Source organism: Chelonoidis abingdonii, chromosome 10 (genome assembly GCF_003597395.2).
Source record: "Chelonoidis abingdonii isolate Lonesome George chromosome 10, CheloAbing_2.0, whole genome shotgun sequence".
NCBI classification, from domain to species: domain Eukaryota; kingdom Metazoa; phylum Chordata; order Testudines; family Testudinidae; genus Chelonoidis; species Chelonoidis abingdonii.
The window spans coordinates 2,632,022-2,658,506 of record NC_133778.1 but is presented as its reverse complement, the minus strand read 5'-3'; the positions used below and the strand labels follow the sequence as shown (position 1 = coordinate 2,658,506).

The 26,485-nt window shown below is 45.7% G+C and overlaps 1 protein-coding gene across 1 annotated transcript in view; it reads right to left on the bottom strand.

Annotated features, from left to right (window-relative positions):
- The window catches only part of LOC116819476 (aryl hydrocarbon receptor-like), a 115,969-nt gene that overhangs the window by 39,427 nt on the left and 50,057 nt on the right, over nucleotides 1–26,485 (bottom strand). The window contains exon 3 of the mRNA XM_032771232.2: nucleotides 13,066–13,181. Coding sequence (XP_032627123.1) covers nucleotides 13,066–13,181 — 116 coding nt within the window. The remainder of the gene's footprint in view (nucleotides 1–13,065; nucleotides 13,182–26,485) is intronic.

The following is a 26,485-nucleotide window of genomic DNA, read 5'->3' as shown; positions in this document are numbered from 1 at the left end:
CGTTAATTTTTGTTTACTGCCTGCAACCTGTGCCTGACTTTTTGCTAAAGATACCTGTGACAGAATCCTAACCTTAATCATTCTCCTGACTCATTCTCTGAAACCTCTCCAATTTATCATCATCCTTCTAGAATTGTTGGCACCAGAACTAGTGCCAAATACAGAGATAAAATAACCTCTCCACTCCTCCTCAAGATTCCCCTGATTATACATCTCAGGATCACATTCACTCTATTTGGCCTCAGAGTCAGACAAACTTTATATTAGGAGAGACCGAAATGATTGGGACTGTTTAGTTTAGAGAGCAGATAAATACAAGTGGTCAGGATAGAGGCACATAAAATGATGAATAGAATAAGAAAGAGGGCAAATTGTGTACTCATATTTACCGTCTCTCTTCATACAAAAAGAAAGGGACTTTCATCAACTGAAAAGCACTAAAGTCAGAAATGTCATTGAAAGAAGATGCACAGTACATACTTAACCTGTGGAACTCATGGCCACAAGGTTTCGTTGATGTTAAGGGCTTATTAAGATTCAAGAACATATACACAGTGACAGAGAGAAAATAAGAAATTATGAGGGCTATAAAACCTCCTGATCCAGGGTGTAAGCAGCCTCTAGAAGACAGGTAATAGGAAAAATTAATAATTTTCTACTATGGTGCTTTCTTTTGCATCATCTGGTACTACATGCTACATAAAGCATTTTGGAACAGGATTTTTATATATAAGCCAGAAGAGCTAATTTTACAGGATTCCATTGGGAAGCATGTATAAGCAAACAACAATACACGCACATAAGAGCTATAGCCACTCACCCACGTGTCCCTATGAATACAATTGTCTGTTTGGTATAGAGCTATCTACAATATCAAATGCCGTATAGTAAAATATGTATACTCCTTCAGGCACATTCTAAACCCAAACACAGTGATACTAACTACATGAGTGGTATGTTCTGTTTTTATAAAATAAACACGTTCTTTTGCCTGTGCAGAATACAGAGCACTAAGAATTCCCAGAACAGCACAGCTAATGCAGCCACCAATATACATTTTTAGATGCATTTTTAATGGTACACAACTTCCAGACTTTACAGTTCAAAGGTTTTCCACCCTCTTCTAGAATTCAGTGACAGGAAAATCAATAGTAAAAGGGGAATGTCTGTATTCCCCAGCAGGAATTTGCATTGGCTTGTGTATTTTTAGCCAGTCCCCCACCCCTTTTCTTCAGGGGAGACTAAATTCAAAGCTGCTCAGTTGTCTTTGCTTGTGTTGGTCTGAGGAGGTCCCCACGTTGCCTTCAGGGCAGCACAGCTGGGTGCTAAATAAAAGATGGGAGGCAGTTCAGAAATGAGGCACAGGCTTTAATAAGGATCTGCCAGAAGCAACGCTTCTTTCATCACAAACCATTCTGCACTGCAGTTTCCTGAGTTGGGCCTATGTATTGCTAGGGATTGTGAACAGTCATTGGCTGATGGTTCAAAGGGCAGCTAGCTTTAAGTTAACAGCTTATCAGAGTCCAAGCAGAAGTTGAGGTGGAAGATCAACACCACTGATCTTGTATCGCCATGGCACACTAGAGGCGTGTGTGTGTGTGTTAAGATATGCACTACTTCAAACAGGAATTATTTAGAAAAGTTCTCCTTTTTATACGGGAGGTCAGACTAGATGATCACAATGGTCCCTATCTATGAATATAGGTAGTTGTCTGAATTCACAGTAGCCTTAGGATTTTACTAGAACTCTTGCATTTGCTTAAGCAGATAACAGTTAGCAAATATCCTCCCAGAACTGACAACATCAGCATCTGAATATCCCTGTGATGTTCCATGTAGCTGTCATGACTGTCTGTGATCTCAGTTCTGGGACACGATGACCTATTGAGCTCGCAAATTATGTGACCTAGATTGGCTCCTGATTTAGGCCCTAATATGGGGCCATGTTACGCCCTTCTCTGTTAATACCCACAAGGTTGTCTCAAAGAAATCTGCAAGGTTGGGGTGCTCTCTTCCAAGCCCTGGGTATCTGCAGGGAAGAGACGCTCTACGCTGCAGAGGTGCTTTCTGCATTATGCTGTTCTCTGAGGCTCCCCTCCAACCTGGAACCATGGTTTCTGTCATTGACTTTATATTCCCACTGCAGAGCAGAGGGACAGCCAGGAACAGGAGTCAATACGCCCATTGGCAAAGCCATGGGGATTTCCACCAGCATCCAAGAGGAGCACCCTGAGTCAAGAGGCAGCTGTTCCTTATCTCTGCCCACACCACACTGACACCAACCACCCCCATCAGCCTTGGGTATGTCCAGAGACTTCTGAGCAATACAGGAGCAGGCCTTGTTGGCCTGGATCCCCGAACAGGGTCCCACTCCACACAGTCCTTCCCTGCAGACACTACACAGGCTCCTCCAGGTGTGCACTCAGTGACCTTTTATTTGTAGTTCCCTCCACCAACGTCACCAGGGTCCCCCTGCAACAGTCTGTTTACAATGTTAACTGAGCTTTTGGCCCTGGCACCAATACCTGTAGGGGAACAGAGGTCTCCTTACTCTGAGCCCTCTGTGTGACTTTCCCCAGCTAGCCCGCTTCCCCTTTGCTCTCCCTGCGCTCCCTTCCTGTGCCTCAGCTGCTGGGACCACATGAGTTATCACCTCGCCCAGACCACCAGCCTGATTAGATCATTACCCCCAGGCAGCTTTCCCTGGGGCATTAATTGATCTAAGTGATCAGAGTGCAGGCTCACCTACTCACTCCCTGCACTCTGTCACACTCCTTCTTCCTGTTGCTTCAGAGCCTTTGCCACTAGTACCAGCTCCTCACCTTGTCTCACTGTGTTAGGGAGCATAGAACCATCAGGAGTCATTTGGGGAAAGACAAAAAAAAGTACAGCATGAACCCTGCCTGAGCATCAGGAACTGCGGTTTCTAGTCCGAGCGCTGCAACTCTGGTCAGAGATCCTCCCTCCGTCTCCGTTTCTCCACCGGAGAAGCGATCGCTCTTGTGCGCTGTATGAAGAGTCCTGTCTAAGAGCTAAGTGCACACCCCCAGTGTTAGCCTGGCTGTGGCATTCCGAAGGATTAGCGGGAAAAGCCCTGTCTGGTGTCACTGAGACCCCGTGCCTTTTGGCCTTCTCATTTGTTTCCCTTTTTGAATGTGGCTGGGGCTTTAGTGACCACAATCCCTGTCAAGCCAGGCCATGCTTCCACAAATGACAGGTCCTGCTGCGGCAGGCTCAGTAGACTCCACTTAACGTCATCACACATGGCTTTGTATGATGATGGCCAGGGACTGCAGTCTGTCTCAAAGGAGTGAGGGAGGGCAGCAGAGCACGAAATCTCCGTCAGAAAGTAGTGCAGCAGCCAGCATTTGCCAATGTTTCCCTGTCCCTCAGACAGCATTAGGCTCTGGGGGCACCCACTTCCAAAGCTGCACCTGCAAAGCTAAACGGCAACTGGACCAAGCATGCAGCTCCAAAACCCCATGATCTCAGTCGCATTAATATCCAGCAGTGTGTGTGAAAATCAAATCCCGTAACTTGGAGGCAGCTAGAACCAGAGTTAGCTATTCTCTGATACCCGAGCTGTCAGGCATTCAGTATTCCGAGACCACAAAAGAATGAGCAGAAATCCACAGCAATTATTAAGAGGCATCATCGTGTCAAGTCTGATTCAGTGCTGTGTAGAAATCCTACTGTATTAAAAAGTTCTCAGGCTTGCCCCAGAACTCTTAATAAACCAATAATATTGGTTCTGTCACTTTAACCACTGCTGGCAATTGGAAACCTTGACAGACAACCCTGGCCTGCCTTCCCAATTCACTAATGTATAGATGTCTGAAGTAATTAGAGTCTGGTGTGCATTCTTAGCCAAGTTCAGCTATTGTTGCTGCCAATTCCCTTTTCACTGTCCAGATCTGTAGTCATTCCCCCCACTCCCTTTATTCTAAACACAAATGGTCTCTATATTTTCCGAGCAGATCTCGTGGTGTGGGAATCTACTGCAGAGGTTAATTAATGCCACCGAATGCACTACTTTTAACCCTTAGAGCAGGCTCCCAGGAAAACATTTCTATACAATGACAATAATCATTTTTTTCCAATGTTTCAATTGTCTTTTGTTAATCACGCTGATGGCAGATTGGTTTCATTTCTGGTGAGCAAGATATTAGCCCCACTCGTGTTCTACATTTCACAGTGATACAATGGAACAGTGATGCAGTTTAACAAATAATTGCAGCCCCTGTTTTAATACGCAGAGACATGGGGCCTTATTCTCATTGATGTTAAACCTCTTCACTACTCTGGCAGTAGAAAGGGGTCTTAAAGTGGGTTTAGGTCATACCAAGTTTAAGCTCTTTGATGTTACTCAAGTGCTGTTTGGGGGGGCATGAGTGTACGTCTATGAGCTAGGGGTGCTCACACAGACATACACATGCTACCTCTCACTGAGCTAGCATGCTAAAAATCGCAGCTGAGCCAGGGTAGCACAGGCACCAGCAAGAGGTGTCAAGGACTAGTCCATGCCTGCCCAGAGTCTGTGGGTATGAACTTGGTGCGGCTAATCCTGGTGGTACCCTGACTCTGCAATTAATGAGTCTGCTTTACAGCCTTAGCTAATAAGGCCGTTGGCTTTAGCTCATGCAGCAGAGGCTCATGAACTAAGCCCCAGGTTTGATCCTGCCCGTGTCAGTGTTACAAGTGGGGGCTCATCCAGGATTTCAACTAGGAAGTCTCTGAAGCTCAGGATGCGCTTCCTCAGCTAGGGAAAGCATGTAGGCAATACACTTTCTGGGTGTGGTGTTCTGTCCCATCTAGTGGTACCTGGACCACTAATGAGTCTGCTCTAGTCAGCTGGCTTTTAGCTCATGCAGTAGAGGCTCATGCACTCAGCTCCAGAGGCCCCAGGTTCGATCCCGCCCGTGGTCAGCATTATGCTAGGACGCACAGCGCTAGCTCATATCCTGTAGACATACTCTCAGTGAAAATGAGAGTCATGCCTGGTTTGTTCTTAGAATGTGAGGTTTGAAAGGTTAGAGCTCTGTAATTTGATGTCAGGAGATGAGCAAATAAAAACCAGAAAGGATATACACAGGAGTTTTGGGGACAGATTTCAGAAGTGATTTCGGCACCTCAGGATGCAGAAAGGCACCACAGTGGATTTTCAAATGGCACCTAACTAAGTTAGGCACCTAGGCATTCTGAAACTCTTAACAGATACCTCTCTACAGCCCTGAGTACCCAAACACCGTTAGCAATCCAGCCCTTCCAGGATAATGTTTTCAAAAGCATCTATGTGACCCCAGTGCCTAAATCCCACTGACTTTCAGCAGAGGGACATAGGTGCCTAAGTCACTTATGCACTTTTGAAAATTTTACCCTTAATGAAGGAGGGAGGTGTTTGAATTTTTAAACTCAGAGTATTTTACAAAGGTATTTAAAAATAAAGCTTGAAATTACACGGCTTTTGTTTAAGAGACTGAGGTGCTAGTTACTATGAAACCAGGAGGATGTACACAATATTTATTATTAAGCCAAGGCAAAAACCACAGTGACAGCTGAAGCACATATGAGCAGTTTGGGGTTAAATATAGTCTAAATGTGTCACTCCCCGCAGCACTGGGGGCAGAGCAGAGGATGGCTGGGTGCTCTCTGTGAGCTTCGAAGCTCCTGAAGACCGTAGGGTTGGCTCCTTCCCCTTCTCTTGCCTCTGATAAGATGGAGGCTATAAGCAGAGCTGCTGAATGAAATGCGGGAGATTGGCTGAAAAATGGCATTTTTGCAGATGGGGGGTGAGTTTTGTTCCTCATTCTGCCACGCCCGCCCCTGTTTCTAACAGCTGTTAGCGTCTCCTCCTCCACAGGAGTCAGGGAGCAGGGCTGGACCTCCCCAGTGCCAAAGGAGCTTTCCAACCTGTTGCATTCTATCTGACTATACACTACCCTTGGTGCAGCCTTTCAGTCATCGTCACAGCCGCTCACTTAGCTTGGCAAGCAAATGGCGGCAGAGGAACAGCAGGGAAAGAAGCAGCTCTGAGGATGGAAGGCAGGTAAAAAGGAGTTCTCCTTCAGGGAAAACTGCCCTCCCCCCAGAGCAGAATGTCCTAAAGCAGAGCAGGTGGCTCCCTGTGCCTAGCAGCACTGCTGCCTCTGAACCACCAGTGAAGGGTCCCACGTGCTGGTGAGCAGCAGACAGATACGGAAGAGGCAGCGTTACCGTTATGGCTGAAAGGCTGCTTGTTGACAAGCCCAATGTGCAAATTACTTCTTGTGCTGAGATTATCTCCAAAGCCCCCTGGTGAGTTTTTTTCTTCTAAGTCTGAAGAAATGCCATTTTGGAGATTCTAGAGGCGGGTGGAGCATTATCTGGCTACACTAGCTAGGAGATTTTAGAGCGAGGATCATTAACATTTACCTTCAAAAAACCTTTACCTTTCTGGCTTAAATACAGCATTTCAGTGTGTGATCGCCCCGACAAGGAAAGAGTCACATTCCACAAACATATTTACATAGGGTCTTTAAACAAAAGGATCCTAAAGTGCTTTAGAAACAACTGCAAATTCCAGTCCCTACACAGGAATTTGAGGCTCAAGCTGCATTGGCGGTGCTGTTTTTCTGCTGCATGGGGTCTTGGTAGCACAAGGAGGACTTCTATGTGCTGGGAGTAGGGATAGGGGAGAGGGTGAGGCTGAAAATGGCAGGTTACAAACACACAGCTCAGATCTGCTGATTCAAAAAACTCTGCATGGAGAGAAGATGACAGAGGGCCATGACCACTACTCCCACCAATAGGTTGTAGCAATGATGCTGCATCCTATTTTGAGGTTAGCATCTCCCTCTTCTCCCCCTGTACCCCATGGGCTTATTTCATGCAAAGCCATTTTGCTTAGGATCATGCTTTGGCTCCATGCAGTAGACGTACCAGAATGATTTCCCCAATTGTTAAAATGCAGTAATCTCTGTGATTGGATGAAGCAGCTATTGTAGGTGGCCAGTCAGCATGCAGCAATTAATAGAATGCATTGTTTGTTGGAATGTGCCATCCCATTGGCTTTTTCACGTCATTTTTTTCCTGTCCGTACCTGACCGTGATACATTTCAGCAAGTAGCCCCAACTTGGGCCTCATCTCCATACTCCAAGCCTAAAGTGGGCTAGGAGGACACACTGCGAAGAGTATTTGTTTACAACGGTGTTTTCTGAGGGTGCAGATTCATGTTATGTTTCTTTGGCAGGGAGAGTTGGGGTCTTACTTGCACTGTGTCAGTTTGCAAAATGACATTTGTATGTTCTACATGTAAGTGTAGACCAGGTTAAAAAAAAATTTCACTACATTTTCTTTCCCTCTCCATTTGTCAGAGTTTGCCAACATTTGTATACACACTTCAAAGCTTCAAAATCTGAAAAAGTCAGACCATACTTTTAGCAGTAGAGCTGGCCCGTTTACAAATCCAAAGAAATAGGGAGAATAAGTATTCCTCGCTCATTCCAAAAAACAACACACTGATGACTCAGCAATAACTCACTTTGACCAAGTTTCTAAAAATGGTCTTAGTTTTCTTCATCCACAGCCTCAGCAGAGCTATCTTTTTTGTTTTTTGACATCATATTTAATTATGTTCTCCTGTTACTGGGAGAGGGGAGGTTCCTTAACTTGTAACTGGAAGTTCTTCAAGATGTGTGGCCCCTATCTGGATTCCACTGTGTATTATGCATGCACACCATGTGCCCGGAGTTGGAGAATTTGAAAGTATGGTCCTTTGGTCCATGCATGTGCCCAATTCACCTCTTGCTTCCATCTGAGTCAATAAAGTGTGGGACGAACTAACCAGATCTCGAATCTGACAGATCCAAACCAGAGGGGAAGGAGAGTGGGAAGCAGAATACACATAGGGACCACACTTCTCGAAGACCCTCCAGTTACTGGTAAGCAACCTCTTCAAGTGATGATCTCTGTTGTATTCCGCTGGGGGTGACTGACAAGTACTACCTAAGTTGCAGGCAGATGCAAGGATGGAGGGCGAAAGGGTGGTGCAAAGTCATGCTGTGTGCCACCAAGTCCTGCGCCTAGGGCATAGTGTGTGACTAAGGTGTGGGCAGAACTCCACATGGCTGCTCCATGTATGCCTATGAGAGGCACATCCTGAAGGGAGGCCATGATCATAGCTTGAACTCCAGTGGAATAAGCCGGTACCCCTGTGGAGGGTGGGGGGTTGGTTCAACAGCTGGTAGCAGAGTTTAATGCAGCTAGATCTCCATTTGGAGATTCTATGGATGGAGGTGGCCTGTCCTCTGAGGCTCTCTGCTACCGCAACAGTCTAGGGGACTTCGACTGGCCTTCTACCTGCAGAGAACGAAAACCAGAGCTTGGATGTCGAGGGAATTAAGGCAATGTTCTTCTACAGATGAGTGTGGATTCGGGGAGAAAACAGTTAATGTCAAACTGGGAGATCACCTTAGGTATGAATTTTGAGTGTAGTTGTAAGGAAACCTTATCTCTGTGGAAAGCTGCAAATAGTGGCTCTTCCCTCAGAGCTCTGAGTTCCCTGACCCTTCTTGCTGAAGTAACAGCCATGAGAAAGGTGACCTTCACGGAGCAAGATGCCATTGGCTCAAAGGGAAGCTTCATTGATCCCACGAGTACCAGACTCAAGTCCTATTGACGTGCAATTATTTGGAGAGGTGGGAAGGTTGAGGAGGCCTTTAAAAAAAATCTAGCAGTTAGTGGGTGCGTAAAAACAGAAAAACCTTGCACAGAAGGATGGAACATGGTGATCGCTGCTAGGTGCACTGTCAAAGTGCTAAGGGTGAGCCCCGGTGTCTGTCTATAAGGATAGACTGTGACTACAACTAAGAGACTCTGTTGCTTCTGATAAAACCTCTTTATGTCGTGCCCAAGATGAAAAACATCTCCACTTAGCACAGTAACATTATCTAGTAGAATTTTTCTACTGTTAGGGAGAATGTCTTGTACTGCAGAGGAACATGCCCATTCTATAGGTGATACCCACCCAAATACCATGCCCTGAGGTGGAGTGGATGTGGATTGTGGTGCTTGATCTCACCATTGTACTCGGTCAAAAGTTCAGGGAAGTTTGGGTTGGGATTCTCAGTGGGTGGGATGACACGCGCAGGAGATTGGGGAATCAGAACTGAATTGTCTGGGCCAGAAGGGGGCAAATCAGAATGACCGTTGCCCTGTTTCAATAGATTTTGTGGAGTACTCAAGGTAGGATCAGTAGAGGACGGAAGATGTAGCTGAGCTGGTCTGACCAGGAGAGAAGGAGGGCATCGCCCTGGAAGTGGTAACCAGGGGCTTTCCAGGAGAAGTATGTGGCACACTTGCTGTTTGAGAAGCAAAATAGGTCCCTAGTTGGGATCCCTCATCGAGTGAAGATATCATGTAGCACTGCACCCTCAAGTTCCCATTTGTGATCGATTGCAAAGTACCTGCGGAGTAACCACATTCTGCATGCCTGGAAGAGAGGTTGCAGATAGGGTGCTCTGACCACTGACGCACCAGTTCGAGAGAGTGACCACTTCTGCACATAAAGCATTAAATCTCACTCCTCCCTGTTTTTTCATATTAAAGACCGTGTTGTTGGTGTTCATCATGATGCAAGTGGATGAGTGTAAGAAAGGATTCACACACAAATCTTACTGCTCAAAGTTCTAGGATATTGATGTGCAGCCTGGATTCTTGAGATGGCCACATCCTTTGTGTCATATGGGTTGTCTGTATATGCTCCCCAACCTAACAGGGATGCAGCAGTGATGCTAGTTTTGTCTGGGGGAAGAGGGAAGAAAGGGGACTCCCATGCACACACGATGTGGGTCTGTCCACTATAGTCCCATCCACAGTACTGTTATCCCTCCTATCAGCATGAAGTTCATAGAGTGACAGTTGAGTGAGTACATGGACTGAAGCCATGTCTTCAGGCAGCAAAAGTGAAGTCTCGCAAAGGAGGAGGAGACTGGAAAAGGGCAAATATAGTGCCCATCTATAAAGAAGAGAAATAAGGATAACCTGGGGAATTACAGACCAGTCAGCTTAACTTCTGTACCCGGAAAGATAATGGAGCAGATAATTAAGCAATCAATTTTCAAACACCTAGAAGATAATAAGGCTATAAGTAACAGCATGGATTTGTCAAGAACAAATCCTGTCAAACCAACCTGATAGTTTTCTTTGACAGGGTAACAAGCCTCGTGGATGGGGGGGATGCAGTAGATGTGGTATATCCTGACTTTAGTAAGGCTTTTGATAATGTCTCACATGACCGTCTCATAAAAAAAACTAGGGAAATACAACCTAGATGGAGGTACTATAAGGTGGGTGCATAACTGGTTGGAAAATGGTTCCCAGAGATTAGTTATCAGTGGTTCATTGTCATGTTGGAAGGGTATAATGAGCGAGGTCCTGAGGGATCAGTTCTGGGTCTGGTTCTGTTCAATATTTTCATCAATGATTTAGATAATGGCATAGAGAATACACTTATAAAGTTTGTGGATGATACCAAGCTGAGAGGGGTTGCAAGTGCTTTGGAGGATAGAATTAAAATTCAAAATGATTTGGACAAACTGGAGAAATGGTTTGAAGTAAACAGGATGAAATTCAATAAGGATAAATGCAAAGTACTCCACTTGGGAAGGAACAATCAGTTTCACACATACAAAATGGGAAATGACTGCCTAGGAAGGAGTACTACAGAAAAGGATCTGGGGGTCACAGTGCATCACTAGCTATATATAGAATATCAGGGTTGGAAGGGTCCTCAGGAGGTCATCTAGTTCAACCTCCTGCTCAAAGTAGGACCAATCCCCACTCTTTTTTGGACCCAGATCCCTAAATGACCCCCTCAAGGATTGAGATCATGACCTGGGTTTAGCAGGCCAATGCTCAAACCACTGAGCTATCCATCCTCCCATAAGTCATATGAGTCAGTGTAACACTGTTGCAAAAAAAGTGAACATCATTCTATGTAATCTCAGCAGAAGTGTTGTAAACAAGACTTGAGAAGTAAACTACATTAGCTTCCAGTTCATTTCTTAGTACAATTCCAGGTGTTGGATTTGATCATTAAAGCTCTCTCTGGTTTTGCCTAGGGTGCGCTGGTCTCTGTGATGGAGCATAGTAGCCGGATGGTATGGGCAGTTCTTCCCCTGGTGCCGATTCATAGGAAAAGGTGGACTCTGGTTCAATGGTAGTACCATCAGAGCCAATGGTGTATAACATGCAAGGAAAGCATGAGAATCTGTACCGCAGGCATAGCCCATGGCAGAGACATGAGTTCTCTGGAAGTGGATGGATCTGAAGGAGGAGATTGGATCTAGCCAGGCTTCTTGGGGCGCAGTCATGGATCCGAATCTGCCTGATGTAAGGTGCATTTTCTCTTTTCCGTTTGCCGGTATTGGTTTGATGTCTTTTCTGGTGTGGGAAGTTCTCGTGTCTTGTGGGGTGCCGGAGATGGCAATACTGCTTCGTTCCCAGAACCGTTGGATCCCATTGTTTATGGGTCTTCTTCTCATGCCTGTGGGACTTAGGCCCGAGGGGACATGGCATGTGCTGTCTGGTGCAGGGAATGTCCAGTTTCTTGGACTTGGAGGATGAAGACAGTCTCATGCTTATGGGCATGCTTCCTAATCTCCTGATTAGGCCCCACTATGGGGGTGGTTCTGCCAGCACCAGAGTCAGACATAGCAGTGGGAGGCGCACTCCTTGCTGAATCAGGCCGATGTCTGGAGTAGTTCCTGGCCTGGGTTCAACGCGATCTCATGGCCATCTCCATGAGATACTTGCAGAGACAAAATGCTGAGCCTTCTCAGGTATGACTGGGGAAGAACTGGCAAATTCTGCACCGAGCTGCAATGTGAGCTTCTCCCACGCAAGCAATAGAGGCAGCATTGATGGTCACAACTCACTGAGAAGGATCACAGGCAAGAGGTGCCGAGTTTGAAACCTGAAGTCCTGAGCATAGTTCGGTACTTGAACAGGGATATGGGGTGGGAAGTAATGGGGAAAGTCCCAGAAATCTAGATTAAACTGTTAAAAACTAAAAAAGCAGTAAAGCTATGTTAACTATTTATAATTGTAATTGGAACTGCATCAGAGAGGAGGACCGAGAAGCTTTGAATCCAGACCATGTGGTGGGAAGGAGAACTGGAGATGTTGCTGCTCCACCCTACCCCTTTATTGCCTTAAATGGAAGCTTGAGGCAAGTCAGGACACATGCACAGACCAAAGAACACTACTTCCAAATTCTCCAACTTCAGGTGCATGCATAACCCACAGTGGAATACCGTAGGGACCATCAGTCAAAAAACCTGGATTTTGTCTTTAAAAAAAACCAAACTGTGCATGCCTGTAACGCTGACACCCCCTCATTACTGGCGGGGCAGGCAGGATCAAACCAGGGACTCTGGAGCTTAGTGCATGTGCCTCTACCACGAGCTAAAAACCAACTGGCTGTTAGCTAAGGCTGTAGAGCTGACTAAGTAATTGCTTTCTCTCTCTCTAAGCGGTCTTGGTGCCACTACATGGGCTAGAACACCACACACAAGAGGTGTGTGGGTTAAACGCACATTTATGGCAGCTAGCTGCAGATGGTTGGAAATGATCCAAGTCACCTCCCCATGGAATTGAGTGGGAAGGATTGAGTCCTAAATGGCAAATTGTAAATGACTCTTTATTGCCTTGTATAAGTGTTCAAACAGGATGCAATACTCCACCAATGCTTCCATTTTACACCAGTGCTAGTGACTACAAAAGGTGCAAAGCAGTGGAGAATCAAGCTCTGTATCTTTACACCATGCTGTACTGTGAGGTGTTAAATAAGAGGTTGGACAGATCTCTGCAGGCTGGAATAACAAGGCAACCAGGGGCTGCAGAGTTTTATTTTTTTTTTTTTGGATCAGTCACATTTTGAACCAAATATTTGTCCATTTCTAAGACAAAGGCCCCTGGGGGGTAAATGCACAGGAGTCAAGGTGGAAGAGGAGAGAGAGAGAGAAAGTGCCCAGATAAGCTCTGCAAACAGACTTGATTGTAGAGAGAACGTGGGAAGCACCAACCTGTAATAGCAGTTCACCCTCTGGCATGATTCCGTCAGCCAGCCCCAAGGTCCTCCCATTGTCATGGTCGCGATCCCTTTCTGCTCCCGCTTTGGAGCAGTGGCTCTTCAGGGCAACTGCAATGAAGCAAAGTAAAGAGATGTTAGTGCTGAAATAATGTTTACAAAAATCACTGCTGGAAATGTCAGATTCTTTTATCTTGAACAATTTGTTCACAGTTTGGCTCAGGTGCTGCTTCTTCCAAGGAAGCCTGCGTTGCTTGCCAGCTGCTTGCTTTGCTGTTTAGAGTTTTTATGGTAGAGGCACACCATGCAAGCAAGAGGCACTTAACAAGCCCTGTGCAAACAGCAGCTAAAGCTTTGCCACAGGCCACAGGAGAGAAATGTCCAAACAGTACTTATCACACGTGACATTTACCACAAACTTCAAACAGTCACTATTTTTTAAAGGCTTTCAGTTAGTTTGCAATTGTAGAAATTTGTCCTTTGGCTAAAAAGCGTTTAGCTGAGGATTCCCCCTGCCCAGCTCCGGCCTCTGTTTAGAGGGATCCATTGCCCCTCTTGTGGAAGGGAGTGGAGGAAGGAAAAAAAAGCCAAGGATGACCCCAGCGTCCAGCAATGCTTCTCTCAATCAGAGAGGCTCATGTACAAAGCAGCGTGAGAGCAGCTTCTGCACGCATAATGGCAGTTCCATGTGTCTATGTGGTCACAGCAGTAGCAGTCTGACTCCTTAGCAAACAGCCTATTATTCTTGTGCTCTGCAGTACTATAATGGGCCATGTCCTCACTTGTGTAAATCAATGTAACTCTGCTGAGATCAGAGCGAGGCTGATTTACACGATCAGGAGGGTTGGCCCTTTTGAGCATGTGGAGGGTGTAATGTTCACAAATCCATCTAGTAATTTCGTATTTCAAGGTTTGCCCTGTATTGTCCAAACTAATTTGGCTACAATAGTGAGGACGTGACTCAGTTATGCAGTTAAGAAACTAATGAACCAACAGGATGGACGGGCATGCATATCTGCACACCCACAAAACATAGAAGTGCGCAGTCATAGAAAAGACAAGTCTATAATGGTACTTGCTTTGGAGGGTCTCCTAATGATTTACAATATGGGTCTGCAATCATGAGAAGATGCTGCGTATAAAGTAATAGGATTTTATCTTAGCTCAGGAGTCGACAACCTTTCAGAAGTGCTGTGCCGAGTCTTCATTTAGTCACTCTAATTTAAGGTTTCGTGTGCCAGTAATACATTTTAACGTTTTTAGGTCTATTTCTAGAAGTCTATAATATAGAACTAAACTATTGTTGTATGTAAAGTAAATAAGGTTTTGAAAATGTTTAAGAAGCTTCATTTAAAATTAAATTAAAATGCAGAGCCCCCCGGACCAGTGGCCAGAACTTGAGCAGTGTGAGTGCCGTTGAAAATCAGCTCACGTGCTGCCTTTGGCACGCATGCCATAGGTTGCCTACCCGTGTCTTAGTTGATGAGTAACTGCTCCACAAATTAGATTGAAGTCTATAAATTGGTTTCAGCCATTCCTAATCAGCATCCAGTCTTCTTGGTCTACATAGAAGATTCGAGGTGCTTGATACAACAGACACACCGGGGTGCAATCCAACCCAATGAGTAGCTGTGTCACCAAGCCCTGTAACTAGGCCACCCCTTACATTGCTTTGCTGCTGTAGCCTCCAGTCTGGACTGCTCACAAACAGCCTCCAGCATGTAAGTCACTCCCAGCTGCGTCTGTGTGTTCTCTGCAGCCAGCCAGCCACACCTCGGCTCTTACCAGCTTTAAAGATTACAGCAGGGTGACCCCAACCCACTCCCAGATTTCCCTCAGAAACATACGTCCTGTACTGCCCAGCCCGCTCCTGGATAGTACAAATACACTGAGTTCATTATTCCTTTGGAGGAATAATATGCACACAACTTGTTACCTCAATGGAGCCACCCAGCCACTTCAACTTGAAAACACTGGATTAGATAAAACAATAAAAACAAGTGTATTAAATACAAAGAGATTTTAGGTGTGCAAGTAATGGGGCATAAAAGTCAGAAATGGTTACAGGAAAATAAAGGCAACAGGAAGTGTTTTTAGCTGCCTGCTCTGAATCGAATAGTTTGCTAGGAGTTCTCACCACCCGCTTTCAGCAGTCTCATTGAGCAGTCTCTGTAGCGCAGGACCCACCCCCAGACTCTGCTTCCTTTGTCTTTAGAGTGAATGCGCTGGGCAGGAAGAGAGTCGTCTCTGTCCCTTCATTTTGACAGTTCTGGCCCCCCTTTCAGAAGCATATCCAACAGACAGCCTGTGTGGAAGGAAACTCCATGTGGTTTCTCTCCTAAGACTGCAGGGTTGTCTTCAGTAGTGGCTTTACTAAACCACTACATCAACAGGACAGCTTCTTCCATCAGTGCAGTTAATCCACCTCCGCCAGAGGCAGTAGCTGTGGTGATAGGAGAAGCTCTCCTGTTGACATAGAACTGTCTACACTGGGGATTAGGTGAGTGTAACTACGTCACTCAGGGATGTGGATTTTTCTCACCCCTGAGGAATGTAGATATACCAATATAGGTCTGTAGTGTAGACCTAGCCACAGATTTTTGCCTCTGCCCCCTTTCCTGCCAAAGAATGGCCATTTAGCAGGGAATGGTCTGTATCAATGTGGAGACTCACCCCTGCGGCGTCTCCTGTTGGTCTCTCAGGGAATTAGCTCGATTTCCAGCCCAGAGCGCCCTCTGCAGGCCGGTGATCCGCTACCACTTGGCCTCCCATGTCTCTCCTGGACCCGGTGCCCTGTTATCTGGGGCACTGCCCCCTGGCAGTAACCCCTTTCTCTTTGGGTCACCCCTCCCCAGGGAACCCACACCCACTATCCCCATCTCATTTAAGTTTAAGGCCACTGCCAGTATCATCTAGCCCCCACATTCGGGGGCTGACTGCAGTATCAGCCTACTCATCACTGGCAAGGTTGGGTTTGGACCTGCTGCCTTTGCCTACCCCGGGCTGCCCTCTGCAACCTCCAGTACCTAGTTGCCTTCTGCTAGGCCACAGCCTGGGGCTTTCCAGGCTGGAGCTCCCCAGCTGCTCTGCCTTTCCCCAGCCCTGCTTCACTCAGGTACCCTGTCTCTAGCTCCCTGCACCCAGGCCCTTCTCCCTCTACAGGCAGAAAGAGACTGCCTGGGCCTCTGGCTTACAGCCTTTTATAGGAACCAGCTGGGCCTGATTGGGACATGGCCACAGATGAACCTACTTTCCCCCAATCAGCCCGGGCTCTTGCCCCAGCCACAGCCCTCTCCTAGGCTGTTTCTAGCCCCGCAGGGCAGGAGCGGGTAACCACCCTGCTACATGCTCCACCAGCTTTCTTTACACTTGCTGAGGCATCAGCTTGCCCTTTGTCTCTGAGAAACTGAGGCCACTCTCCAGACTGATCAGGAGAACATACTTTTAGTCATAATTTCAGCCTGTGCTTAGAGCTTCACATATAATGCTGATTAGCACTTTAACTCTCCCTCTGAGATTGCATTCCATATGTTTTATGGAAATATGCTTATGAATGTAAATATGATGTAACTGGATTATGCTTTATGTAAAAGATCTCCTGTAAGGTATCATAACAAAGGTTATAACCTACTGAATATATTCCTCCTATTTGTATGCATGTATCATTTTTGTATCTGAAGCTAGAAATATGAAGTATAACTCTGAGGTCCTATTGGAATTATGCAAAATGTGGCCCATTAATGGTGGTTTAGAATCTTGATGGCTCCTATTGACTAGGACAATTGGTTGTAAATGCTTTTTTTTACCTGCAAGCCTTCCTATGTATGTATGGGCCAGCCCAGAAAGAATGGAGGATGGGGTCTCACAGGACATGTGACCATGTCACATGATACTGGAATCCATCTCAATCCTGGTACTTTTCCATTTAGAAGTGGAGGGGGACCAGACAGTCAAAAGATTCCCACTTTGTGACAATCTATAAAAGGGGGTGGAGTAGGACAAAGAGGCTCAGCTATGAGAGAGCCCCTGTTTGCCACCTAGGATGTCAGCTGGAGCTAACAAGGATTGTACCAGGGGAAAGGATTGGGCCCAGACTAGGAAGGAGTCTAGTCTGTGAAAGAAGCTTATTGGAACATCTCTGAGGGTGAGATTTACCTGTAATCTGTTTCTTAGTGTATTAGGCTTAGACTTGCGTGTTTTGCTTTATTTTGCTTGGTGACTTACTTTGTTCTGTCTGTTATTACTTGGAACCACTTAAATCCTACTTTATACTTAATAAAATCACTTCTGTTTATAAATAAACCCAGAGTAAGTGTTTAATATCTGGAGGAGCAGACAGCTCTGCATCTCCCTCTATCAGTGATACAGAGGGCAGACAATTTATGAATTTACCCTGTATAAGCTTTATACAGAGTAAAATGGCTTTATTTGGGGTTTGGATCCCATTGGCAACTGGGTGTCTGGGTGCTGGAGAAAAGTAACCTCCTTAGCTGTTTTTGGTTAAAATCTGCAGCTTTGGGGGTGTGGAGCAGGCCCTGAGTCTGTGTTGCAGCAGGCTCGTGTGTCTGACTCAACGAGGCAGGGTTCTGGAGTCCCAAGCTGGCAGGGAAAACAGGCTCAGAGGTAATTTCAGCACATCAGGTGACAGTCCCAAGGGGATCTCTGTGACCGAACCTGTCATAACACCATTCCAACTGAAGGGGGAAAAGTCTAGAGAGATCAAAGGCTAGGAACAAAGCATGTAGACCATATGGGGGAACTCTATCCTAGGAAGCTGTGACTCCAACAAAGATTTTGGGGGTAGTGGTAGATAATCAGCTGAACAAGAGCGCCCAGTGAGACACTGTGGCCAAAAGGGCTAATCATAGAAAAACTAGAACTGGAAGGGACCTTGAGAGATCATCAAGTCCAGTCGTCTGCCCTCATGGCAGGACCAAGCACCATCTAGATCATCCCTGATAGATGTCTATCCAACCTCCCCTTAAATATCTCCAGTGATGGGGATTGCACAATCTCCCTAGGCAATTTATTCCAGTGTTTCACCATCCTGAGAGTTAGGAATTTTTTCCTAATGTCCAACTTAAACCTCCCTCCTGCAAGTTAAGTCCGTTGCTTCTTGTCCTATCATCAGAGGCAAAGGAGAACCTTTTTTCTTCCTTCTCCTTGTAACACCCTTTTAGATACTTGAAAACTGCTATCATGTCCCCCCTCAAGTTTTCTCTTTTCTAAACTAAACAAGCCCAGTTCTTTCAGTCTTCCCTCACAGCCCATGTTTTATAGGCCTTTTATCGTTTTTGTTGTGCTTCTCTGGACCTTCTCCAATTTTTCCACATCTTCCTTGAAATGTGGTGCCCAGAACTGGACACAATACTCCAACTGAGGCCTAATCAATGCAGAGTAGAGTGGTAGAATGACCTCTCGTGCCTTGCTCACAACACTCCTGTTAATGCAACCCAGAATCATGTTTGCTTTTTTTGCAATGGTGTCACACTGTTGACTCATATTTAGCTTGTAGTCCACTATGACCCCTATATCCCTTTCTGCAGTACTCCTTCCTAGACAATCACTGCCCATTCTGTATGTGTGAAACTGATTGTTCCTTCCTAAGTGGAGCACTTTGCATTTGTCCGTATTAAACTTCATCCTGTTTACCTCAGACCGTTTCTCTAGTTTGTCCAGGTCGTTTTGAATTATGACCCTATCTTCCAAAACACTTGTTTTTTGATCAGAAGGTCATGTGAAACCGTTATCAAATGCTTTATTAAAGTCTAGATCTAGTCACGTCCATCGCTTCTCCCTTATCCACAAGGCTTGATATCTTATCAAAGAAAGCTATCAAGTTGGTTTGACATGATTTGTTCTTTACAAGTCCATGCTGGCTGTTACCTATCACCTTATTATCTTCCAGATGTCTGCAGATGAATTCCTTAATGACTTGCTCTATTATCTTCCCTGGCACAGAAGTTAAACTAACTGGTCTATAGTTTCCTGGGTTGTTCTTATTTCCCTTTTTATAGATAGGCACTGTATTTGCCCTTTTCCAGACTTCTGGTATCTCTCCCGACTTCCATGACTTTTCAAAGATGACAGCTAAAGGCTCAGATACCTCAGCTATCAGCTCTTTGAGTTTTCTAGGATGCATTTCATCAGGCCCTGGTGAATCACTGGATGCATAAACAGGGGAAGCTCAAGTGGGAGAAGAGAAGTTATTTGACCTCCGTATTTGGCACTGATGTGACCACTGCTGCAGTACTGGGTCCAGGTCTAGTGTCCTCAATTCAAGAAGAATGTTGATAAAGTAGAAACAGTTCACAGAAGGCCACAAGAATGATGGAAGGATTAGAAAACATTCCAGAGGCTCAAGGAGCTCAATCTATTTAGCTGAACAAAGAGGAGGTTAAAGGGTGACTTGATCACAGCCTGTAAGTACCTATATGGGGAACAAATACTTAATGGGCTCTTCAATCTAGCAGAGAAAGATATCAAATAATCCAATGGCTGGAATATGAAGCTAAACAAAATTTAGACTGGAAATAAGTGTGAATTTTTAACAGTGTAATTAACCACTGTAACAATTTACCAATGGTTGTGGTGGATTCTCCGTCACTGACAATTTTAAATCAAGGATAGGTGTTTTTCCAAGATATCTGCTCTAGGAAGTTCTCTGTGTTATACAGGAGGTCAGTCTGGATGGTCACAGTGGTCCCTTTCTGGCCTTGGAATCAATTAATCAGGAGCAGACTGGCTCACAGAGCAAAAACCTGTAGATGAGTCCGTGGGAGAGACTCTAGCTGTAAACAAAGAGAACCAGAGAATGCAGCAAAACTGATACGTCATCTGTAAGAGCCCACAGGATAGAGGAACCATCTGTCTGTGGTAAACACCCAGGTGAGAAGCCAGGTCATTCCACTGAGGCCAGGGTATTCCATCTCTTATCAGCTTCAGGTCAGTAGGTCTCTGACGAATTTTAAGTCCCCATCTCACCTTATTCTGTCCGTCTGCTGGTAGGAAGGAGCTGGTCTCTGTGTCCTCCTCTCCCTACCCAAGAGTCTCCTGGATATGAGGGTCTGTTCCTGTAGCTCTCCGCTATTCTGACTGTTGCAATTGAGTGTGTGTATGACTCAGCTGCTTTATGCCTCTCACAGCATTCTCAATGTTGCCAGACGGGTTTCTCTGCTCCGTTGCCCGACCCTAGCTCCAGTATACTCAGGGCTCTCCCAATCTGCAGCAGTGTGAAACTGAAGGAATTCCTGTCAGTTTCACTGTGCCCTGGGGGTTCTGAAGAGTTGCAGTGAAAACAGACAATTCCCTGGCAGCGGCAAGCTAAAGAACATTAAAGTAAATGCAGTGTAAGCTCTGGAGACACAGAGGGCACCTGCCTGACAAGGCAAGCAGATTTTCAAAGCCCTGCTCAAGGGCCCCCAACAACATTGGCCACATTTTGGATTCCTAGCAGGAACATACGATGTCCAACAGCCTGATTCAAAGACTCCCATGAACATCAGTGGGCTTTGGGTCAGGATCAAAAGCAGCTAAAAAAAAGCAATGTATCGACTTTGTGGGGGTTGGGAATCGATGCAGAGATTGTATGTACCTGGGGACTCCACACCCCTACATGTTACAAACTAGGTCTCCATGGCACATCTGCATCGCTTCCATGAGGACAGGGGAGGAGTGGAGAGGGGCACTGAGGGGTCAGAGTGGGTTTGGGCTAAATTTGGCAATAATGGGGTCACACATGTACAACTGAAGGCTCAATCTGCTCTGTAAGGATTTTTATTATTGGTGAGGCTCCATAGATCAGAAAGAAACCAGCTTGACTCTCAGATCCCTAGCTGAGTTTGCAGGGCTGGCAGCTAAACTAAATAAAAATGTTTTTAATTGTAAAATGAGCACGTTTGATCAGGAAGTAAACTGAGACACAACATGCATACTAACCCATGGAGCACATTTTTACAAAGTCACTTCTCAGAGGAGACTTGCACTCAAAAAAATCAATACCAAGGAATGATAAAAAAAGAGTAAACAAGCAACTTTGATTGTCATTACCAATCCCTTCACACAGGAGTGCAAACTTTACATTTGCACCCACAATTTCAAGGTTATTTTTTGTTCATGCCAGAGGTCTGTTGTAATAATTGAGACAAATTCACCATAATTGTCAGCTGAACTGTTCAAAGTATGTAAAGCTTCATAAAATATCACAATAATCTACAAAAACCACAAGTGTTGATAGGAAAGTTAGGAAAGGAGACAAAAAGAAATGAATTAGTCTAAAGAAAAAGCCTTCCTGATAGAACTCAAAACCATGTTAAAATTAGGCTAGGTAAGAACGAGAAAATGTGCACCCAGAAATCAATGAACCAAAATTGGTGTGTTGGCCAGTAGGCCTAACTGGTAGTCAAAATAATGAGGGTATGGGCTCCACCCAAAGAGACTTTGGATGGGGGGGAACATAGAAGAACAGACAGAGGCAACTAGAGTGAGCTGCACCATCATGGTTGTCGCCACCACCGCCTTTTCCCTGGGATCCCAGACCTCTGTCCTTCTGATCCTGAAGCAGGGGCAGCTCCAGGCACCAGCACGCCAAGCGCGTGCCTGGGGCGGCAAGCCACAGGAGGTGCTCTGCCGGTCACCACGAGGGCAGTTGTGGTCGCCTGCGGAGGGTCCGCTGGTCCCGCGGCTTTGGCGGACCTCTCACAGGCTGCCGCCGAATTCGCGGGACTTCCCGCAGGCAAGCCGCCAAAGGCAGCCTACCTGCCATGCTTGGGGCGGCAAAATACCTAGAGCCGCCCCTGTCCTGAGGTGTCCTGACTGTACTGAGATGGGGACCCAAATGATATCACCACCTCTACCAGTTCCAGCTGAATCCCAAATGCCACCTAAAATGAAGAGGGATTAAACTTTAACAGCAGCAGCTCATCTACTACTTCTTCCCTCACCCCCCAAAAGGACAGTTGCCACCATTTTTGGTACCATCCAAAGTCTATAAAACGGGGGGTGGGAGGGGTGGGGTTCCTCTAAAAGTCTGTACCCAGCTAAAAGGATAGAGTACAATAGGTGCCATATTTAATACTTCATATTTCAAAATATTAACTGTTTTTTCTCCTTTTCTTGATCTTCTCACTGACTAGTTAATTATCTAGTAAATAAGCAATGTATTATTCACCATTTTCTAACAGTACATTTTAGTATATTAAAAAAGAATCTCAATTAGCTACATGATTGCTTAAATAAATGTACATTATATTGTACACATCTGGTTAGCAAAAAAGTACCAAAATGAGTGTAAAGACTATATTAGTTGTAAGTTAACACATTTCACTGTTTATACCAACCAGTGAGAGCATAGGTGCTGGAACTAGGGGTGCTGGGGGGGCTACCACACCCCCTGGTTTGAAGTGGTTTCCATTATATACAGAGTTTACAGTGTGGTTCAGTGGCTCTCAGCACACCCACTATACAAACTGTTCCAGCACCCCTGAATGGGAATCAACCTTTCTTTAGGAGAAAACCCCAAAAGTACAAATGCAAAACAAGACAACAATTGACGATTTAAAAGACAAGGCTTCCTGCTTGCTAATTTAACATCACTAAAAGTCAGTGATACAACTGCCTTTCATTTAAATCATTACACTCTGACAGAGTTTATAATCTAAACATCTCAGACAAAGTATGATGAAAGGATAGGGAAAACTGAGGCACGGTGAAATTTTAAGTGACTTGACCAAGGCCTGAAAGGGAGTCAGTGGCAGATTTAGACTTGCACTCAGATCCCCTAAATCCCGATCTGGTACTGTAAGTACCCGACCATCTTTCTTTCATCTCTGTAGTTACTGCTGTATATTTTTGCTCCCCAAGAACACCTCAGAAGAGATGGATAACATTTTTTCTGCATGTAGAAAACAAGCCATTAGCTAGGATCTGGTAAAAGATGATACACAGTGGAGGTTCAATAACAAAAGCGATTTGTTTTTAAAAAGAAAACTATTGTGAACTCGAATTAAAGCTGTATTGGCCCGAAATGACAACTAAACATCACAGGCCCGAGTTGTGCCATCAGAGTTTAAGCATAACTGCCCATTGAGAAAAGTGAGGAGCAGTTCTGCAAGAAAGCTCAGGTAGCTGATGGCTCATAGTGTTTACTAAAACACAGAGACATCCCAGAGTATTGCTGAAATACCAGATAGTGCAACATTAAGCAACATGCACATACAATCTGTGTAAACTTTTGCAGTACACAGGATGAATCTCATACAGCATCTGCCTCAAGTAACGGGCTGCTTCATTTTTGTGAGCAATCTTAGTAAAACATAGGAAATATGAATAATTAAACTTCTTTAGGCCTAGGAAGGTTTAAATAAATGGAAGACTGCAAAGGAATGCTGCAAAAAGTGCAAGATCAAAATAGAATGACAGAGGAAAGGCTGAAAGTGTTGCATTCAGACAGACAAAGGAAGTCTGGTTCTAATGACTTCGATTGCCCTGGCACGTCTATTTTAATCTCTGCCACATGGTAACAGTAGAGGTATGACCAATAGGTAATGGATTTAAGGCCAGATTTGTAAATATGTTTGAAATCAGTGGGAGCTAATTGCTCAGATACCTTTAAAAATCTAGCCCTTTGTCCACAATGGCTGCCTGAAACTTGACCCCTAAGGCACAGGGGAGCACCCAGAATCACATCTTACTTATCTGATCCTAGCCTGGATTTCCTGCATAACAGGCCAGAGAACATCATTCAGTGACTCCTGCATCAAGCCCATGACATGTGGGTGAACTGGAGAGTTTCTTGATTTATAGATTTCCAGTGACAGAGAATTTACTGCTTCCCTTGGAAAGCTGTTCCAATGGTTAGTGACCGTCACTCTTAAGAGTCTGCACTTCACTAACTGAAGTCCTTAAGACCAGTGAGTGTAACCCACACCCTTCTGTCCCATCTAGTGGCATTGAGAGCACTTAGATTGGAGAGAGAAATTAGTAAGTCTGCTCTACAGCCTTAGCTAACAGCCATGTGGCTTTTAGCTTGTGCAGTAGAGGCTCAAGCACTTGGCTCCAGAAGTCCCAGGTTCAATTCTGATAAGTGGAGTTTGTCAGCATTACACAAGTGCACAGCACTTTAGAAGATCAGAACTCTTTGATTCAGAATTTACAGATTGCAATGTTAGGTGCCTATGGTGAAAATGCAGGCCTTCGATTTCATCAACTAAGAGAATTAAAGGGAGAGTATTTGCCGCAGATATGGTTCACAGCACTACTCTGAAGAGCATTGCCCTGACCTTGACCGAACAATGTTCTTATAGAAAAGACTGAAAACCTCAAAACACAGCTAAGGAGTTCCTGCTCTTTACTACTGAGAGCTTAGACCAGCCCTCCTGTCTGTTCAGTCTTTGTCTCTCTCTATAAATACCCTTCTGCAGCCCCCTGGGTCACTAAATCAGCAGAACTGTCACACCATATCAAGCCCACAGAGTGAAGACAAGCTGGAGAACTGATAATGGCATCCTCCACACGGCAGCTTTTCTTTGGCCTATCCTGTCTAAGCGCTGTTACTTTACGAAGGGAAACACTTTATTACTTGAAACACACTGACCTTTCAGAAAAGGCAGTTGGCTACACACAAACTAAATTCAGCACAATGTCAGGAGCTTCTGTTGACCTGTTACTAGCAATAACCATACCACCAATGGAAGATTTTTTTGGTGGGGGTAAATTGGGTGGCCTGAATTTAAATGGAGAAATTGGTTCCCTCCTGTAGTTTTTTTTGGGGGGGGTCCATTAGCCTCTGTGGCTGCATTTGGGATTGGCTGATATTTGTCATCACCAGGAAAAGCAGAACGGAGAACACTTTGCAGGGGTGCCACTTATTTTTCCCCCAGTCAAAAAGTAGTTTCTACATGTGACTTGCTGCCATTTTGCAAAGCCACCAACACCACCACACACCTTGTACTGTACACGTGACATTTCCTTCCAGCAAAAAGCACCACCCTCCAGCGGAGGAGGGAGAATGTCTGATTGGTTTGTAGGATGGATTCGCAGGACATAGCATGCATTTCTCTTTTTACACCTCCGCTCACAACCAGCAGTTTGCTGCTGCCCTCACTCTGTTCATTATGCTGCTGTAGATGAGAAGAGAACTTTGGAAGCAAGACTGAGACCTGCTACAAATAGGAAAAACATGCGATTGTGTAACACCGACAGACCCTGGTCGTCAGTGGGTAGGATCAAACCTGGGGCATCTGAAGCTAAATGCGTGAGCCTTTACTGCATGAGCTAAAAGCCAACTGGCTCTTAGCTAAGACTGTAGAGGAGACATAGGTGCCAACTTTCTCTGGTGCCGGTGGGTGCCTGCACCTCCTCACCCCTTTCCCTGCCCCTTGCCCCGCGCTGACCCCACCCTGGCCCTGCTCCCATTCCAACCCCATCCCCAAAGTCCCTGCCCTAACTCAGCCCCCTCCCTGCCCCTATTGGACCCCTTCCCCAAATCCCGGCCTCGCCTCTTCCCCCACTGTGTTGCGTTCCTCTCCCTCCCTGCCCAATGAATCAGCTGTTTCACAGCGCAAGCACTTGGAGGAAGGAGAAGCAGGACGCAACGGCGGAGGACAGCTGGAGCAGGGGGGCGGGGCAGGGCCACAGGGAGCTGATGGTGTGTGCTGAGCACCCACCAATTTTTTTCTGTGGGTGCTCCAGCCCCGGATCACCCACGGAGTTGGCGCCCGTGAGAGGAGACTCATTGCTCTCTCACTCTAAGTGGTCTCAGTGCCACTAGATGGGACAGAACACCACATCAGGAGGTGTGTGGGTTACAATTGCACCCTGGGTAAGGTCGGTCTTAGCGGGATGTAGCTCGACAGAGAGGTAAAAACTGCATCTGTGCCACGTAAATGAGCGCTAGGGCTGGCTCTGACAACGCTGCTACACCTCCAGAAGGCCCGCAAGGCATAAGGGCTCCAACAATGCCAGAGTGAAGTTGACTGATCATACTCCAGGGCTATGGAGCTCAGAACAAGGTAGTGCCCTCCTGCTGACTGAGCCTCTCTGGGGATTGCAGCTAGACCCCGAGGGAAAAGAGGAAAGTTTAGTTAAGGAGGGTTTTTACAGTGTGCTTTGTGGAAGCCAGACCCTGGTTAAGTCTGACCTGCTCAGCAAACATCTGCCACAGCTGGATTCCTGTCATCAAGAATGCTTGATCTCTTCATCCTGGGCCTAGAAGCTGTTCTGTCCCAGTATCAGAGGGGTAGCCATGTTAGTCTGGATCTGTAAAAGCAGCAGAGAATCCTGTGGCACCTTATAGACTAACAGGGGTTTTGGAGCATGAGCTTTCGTGGGTGAATACCCACTTCGTCAGATGCATGTAGTGGAAATTTCTAGGGGCAGGTATATATATGCTAGCTAGCAAGCAAGCTAGAGATAAC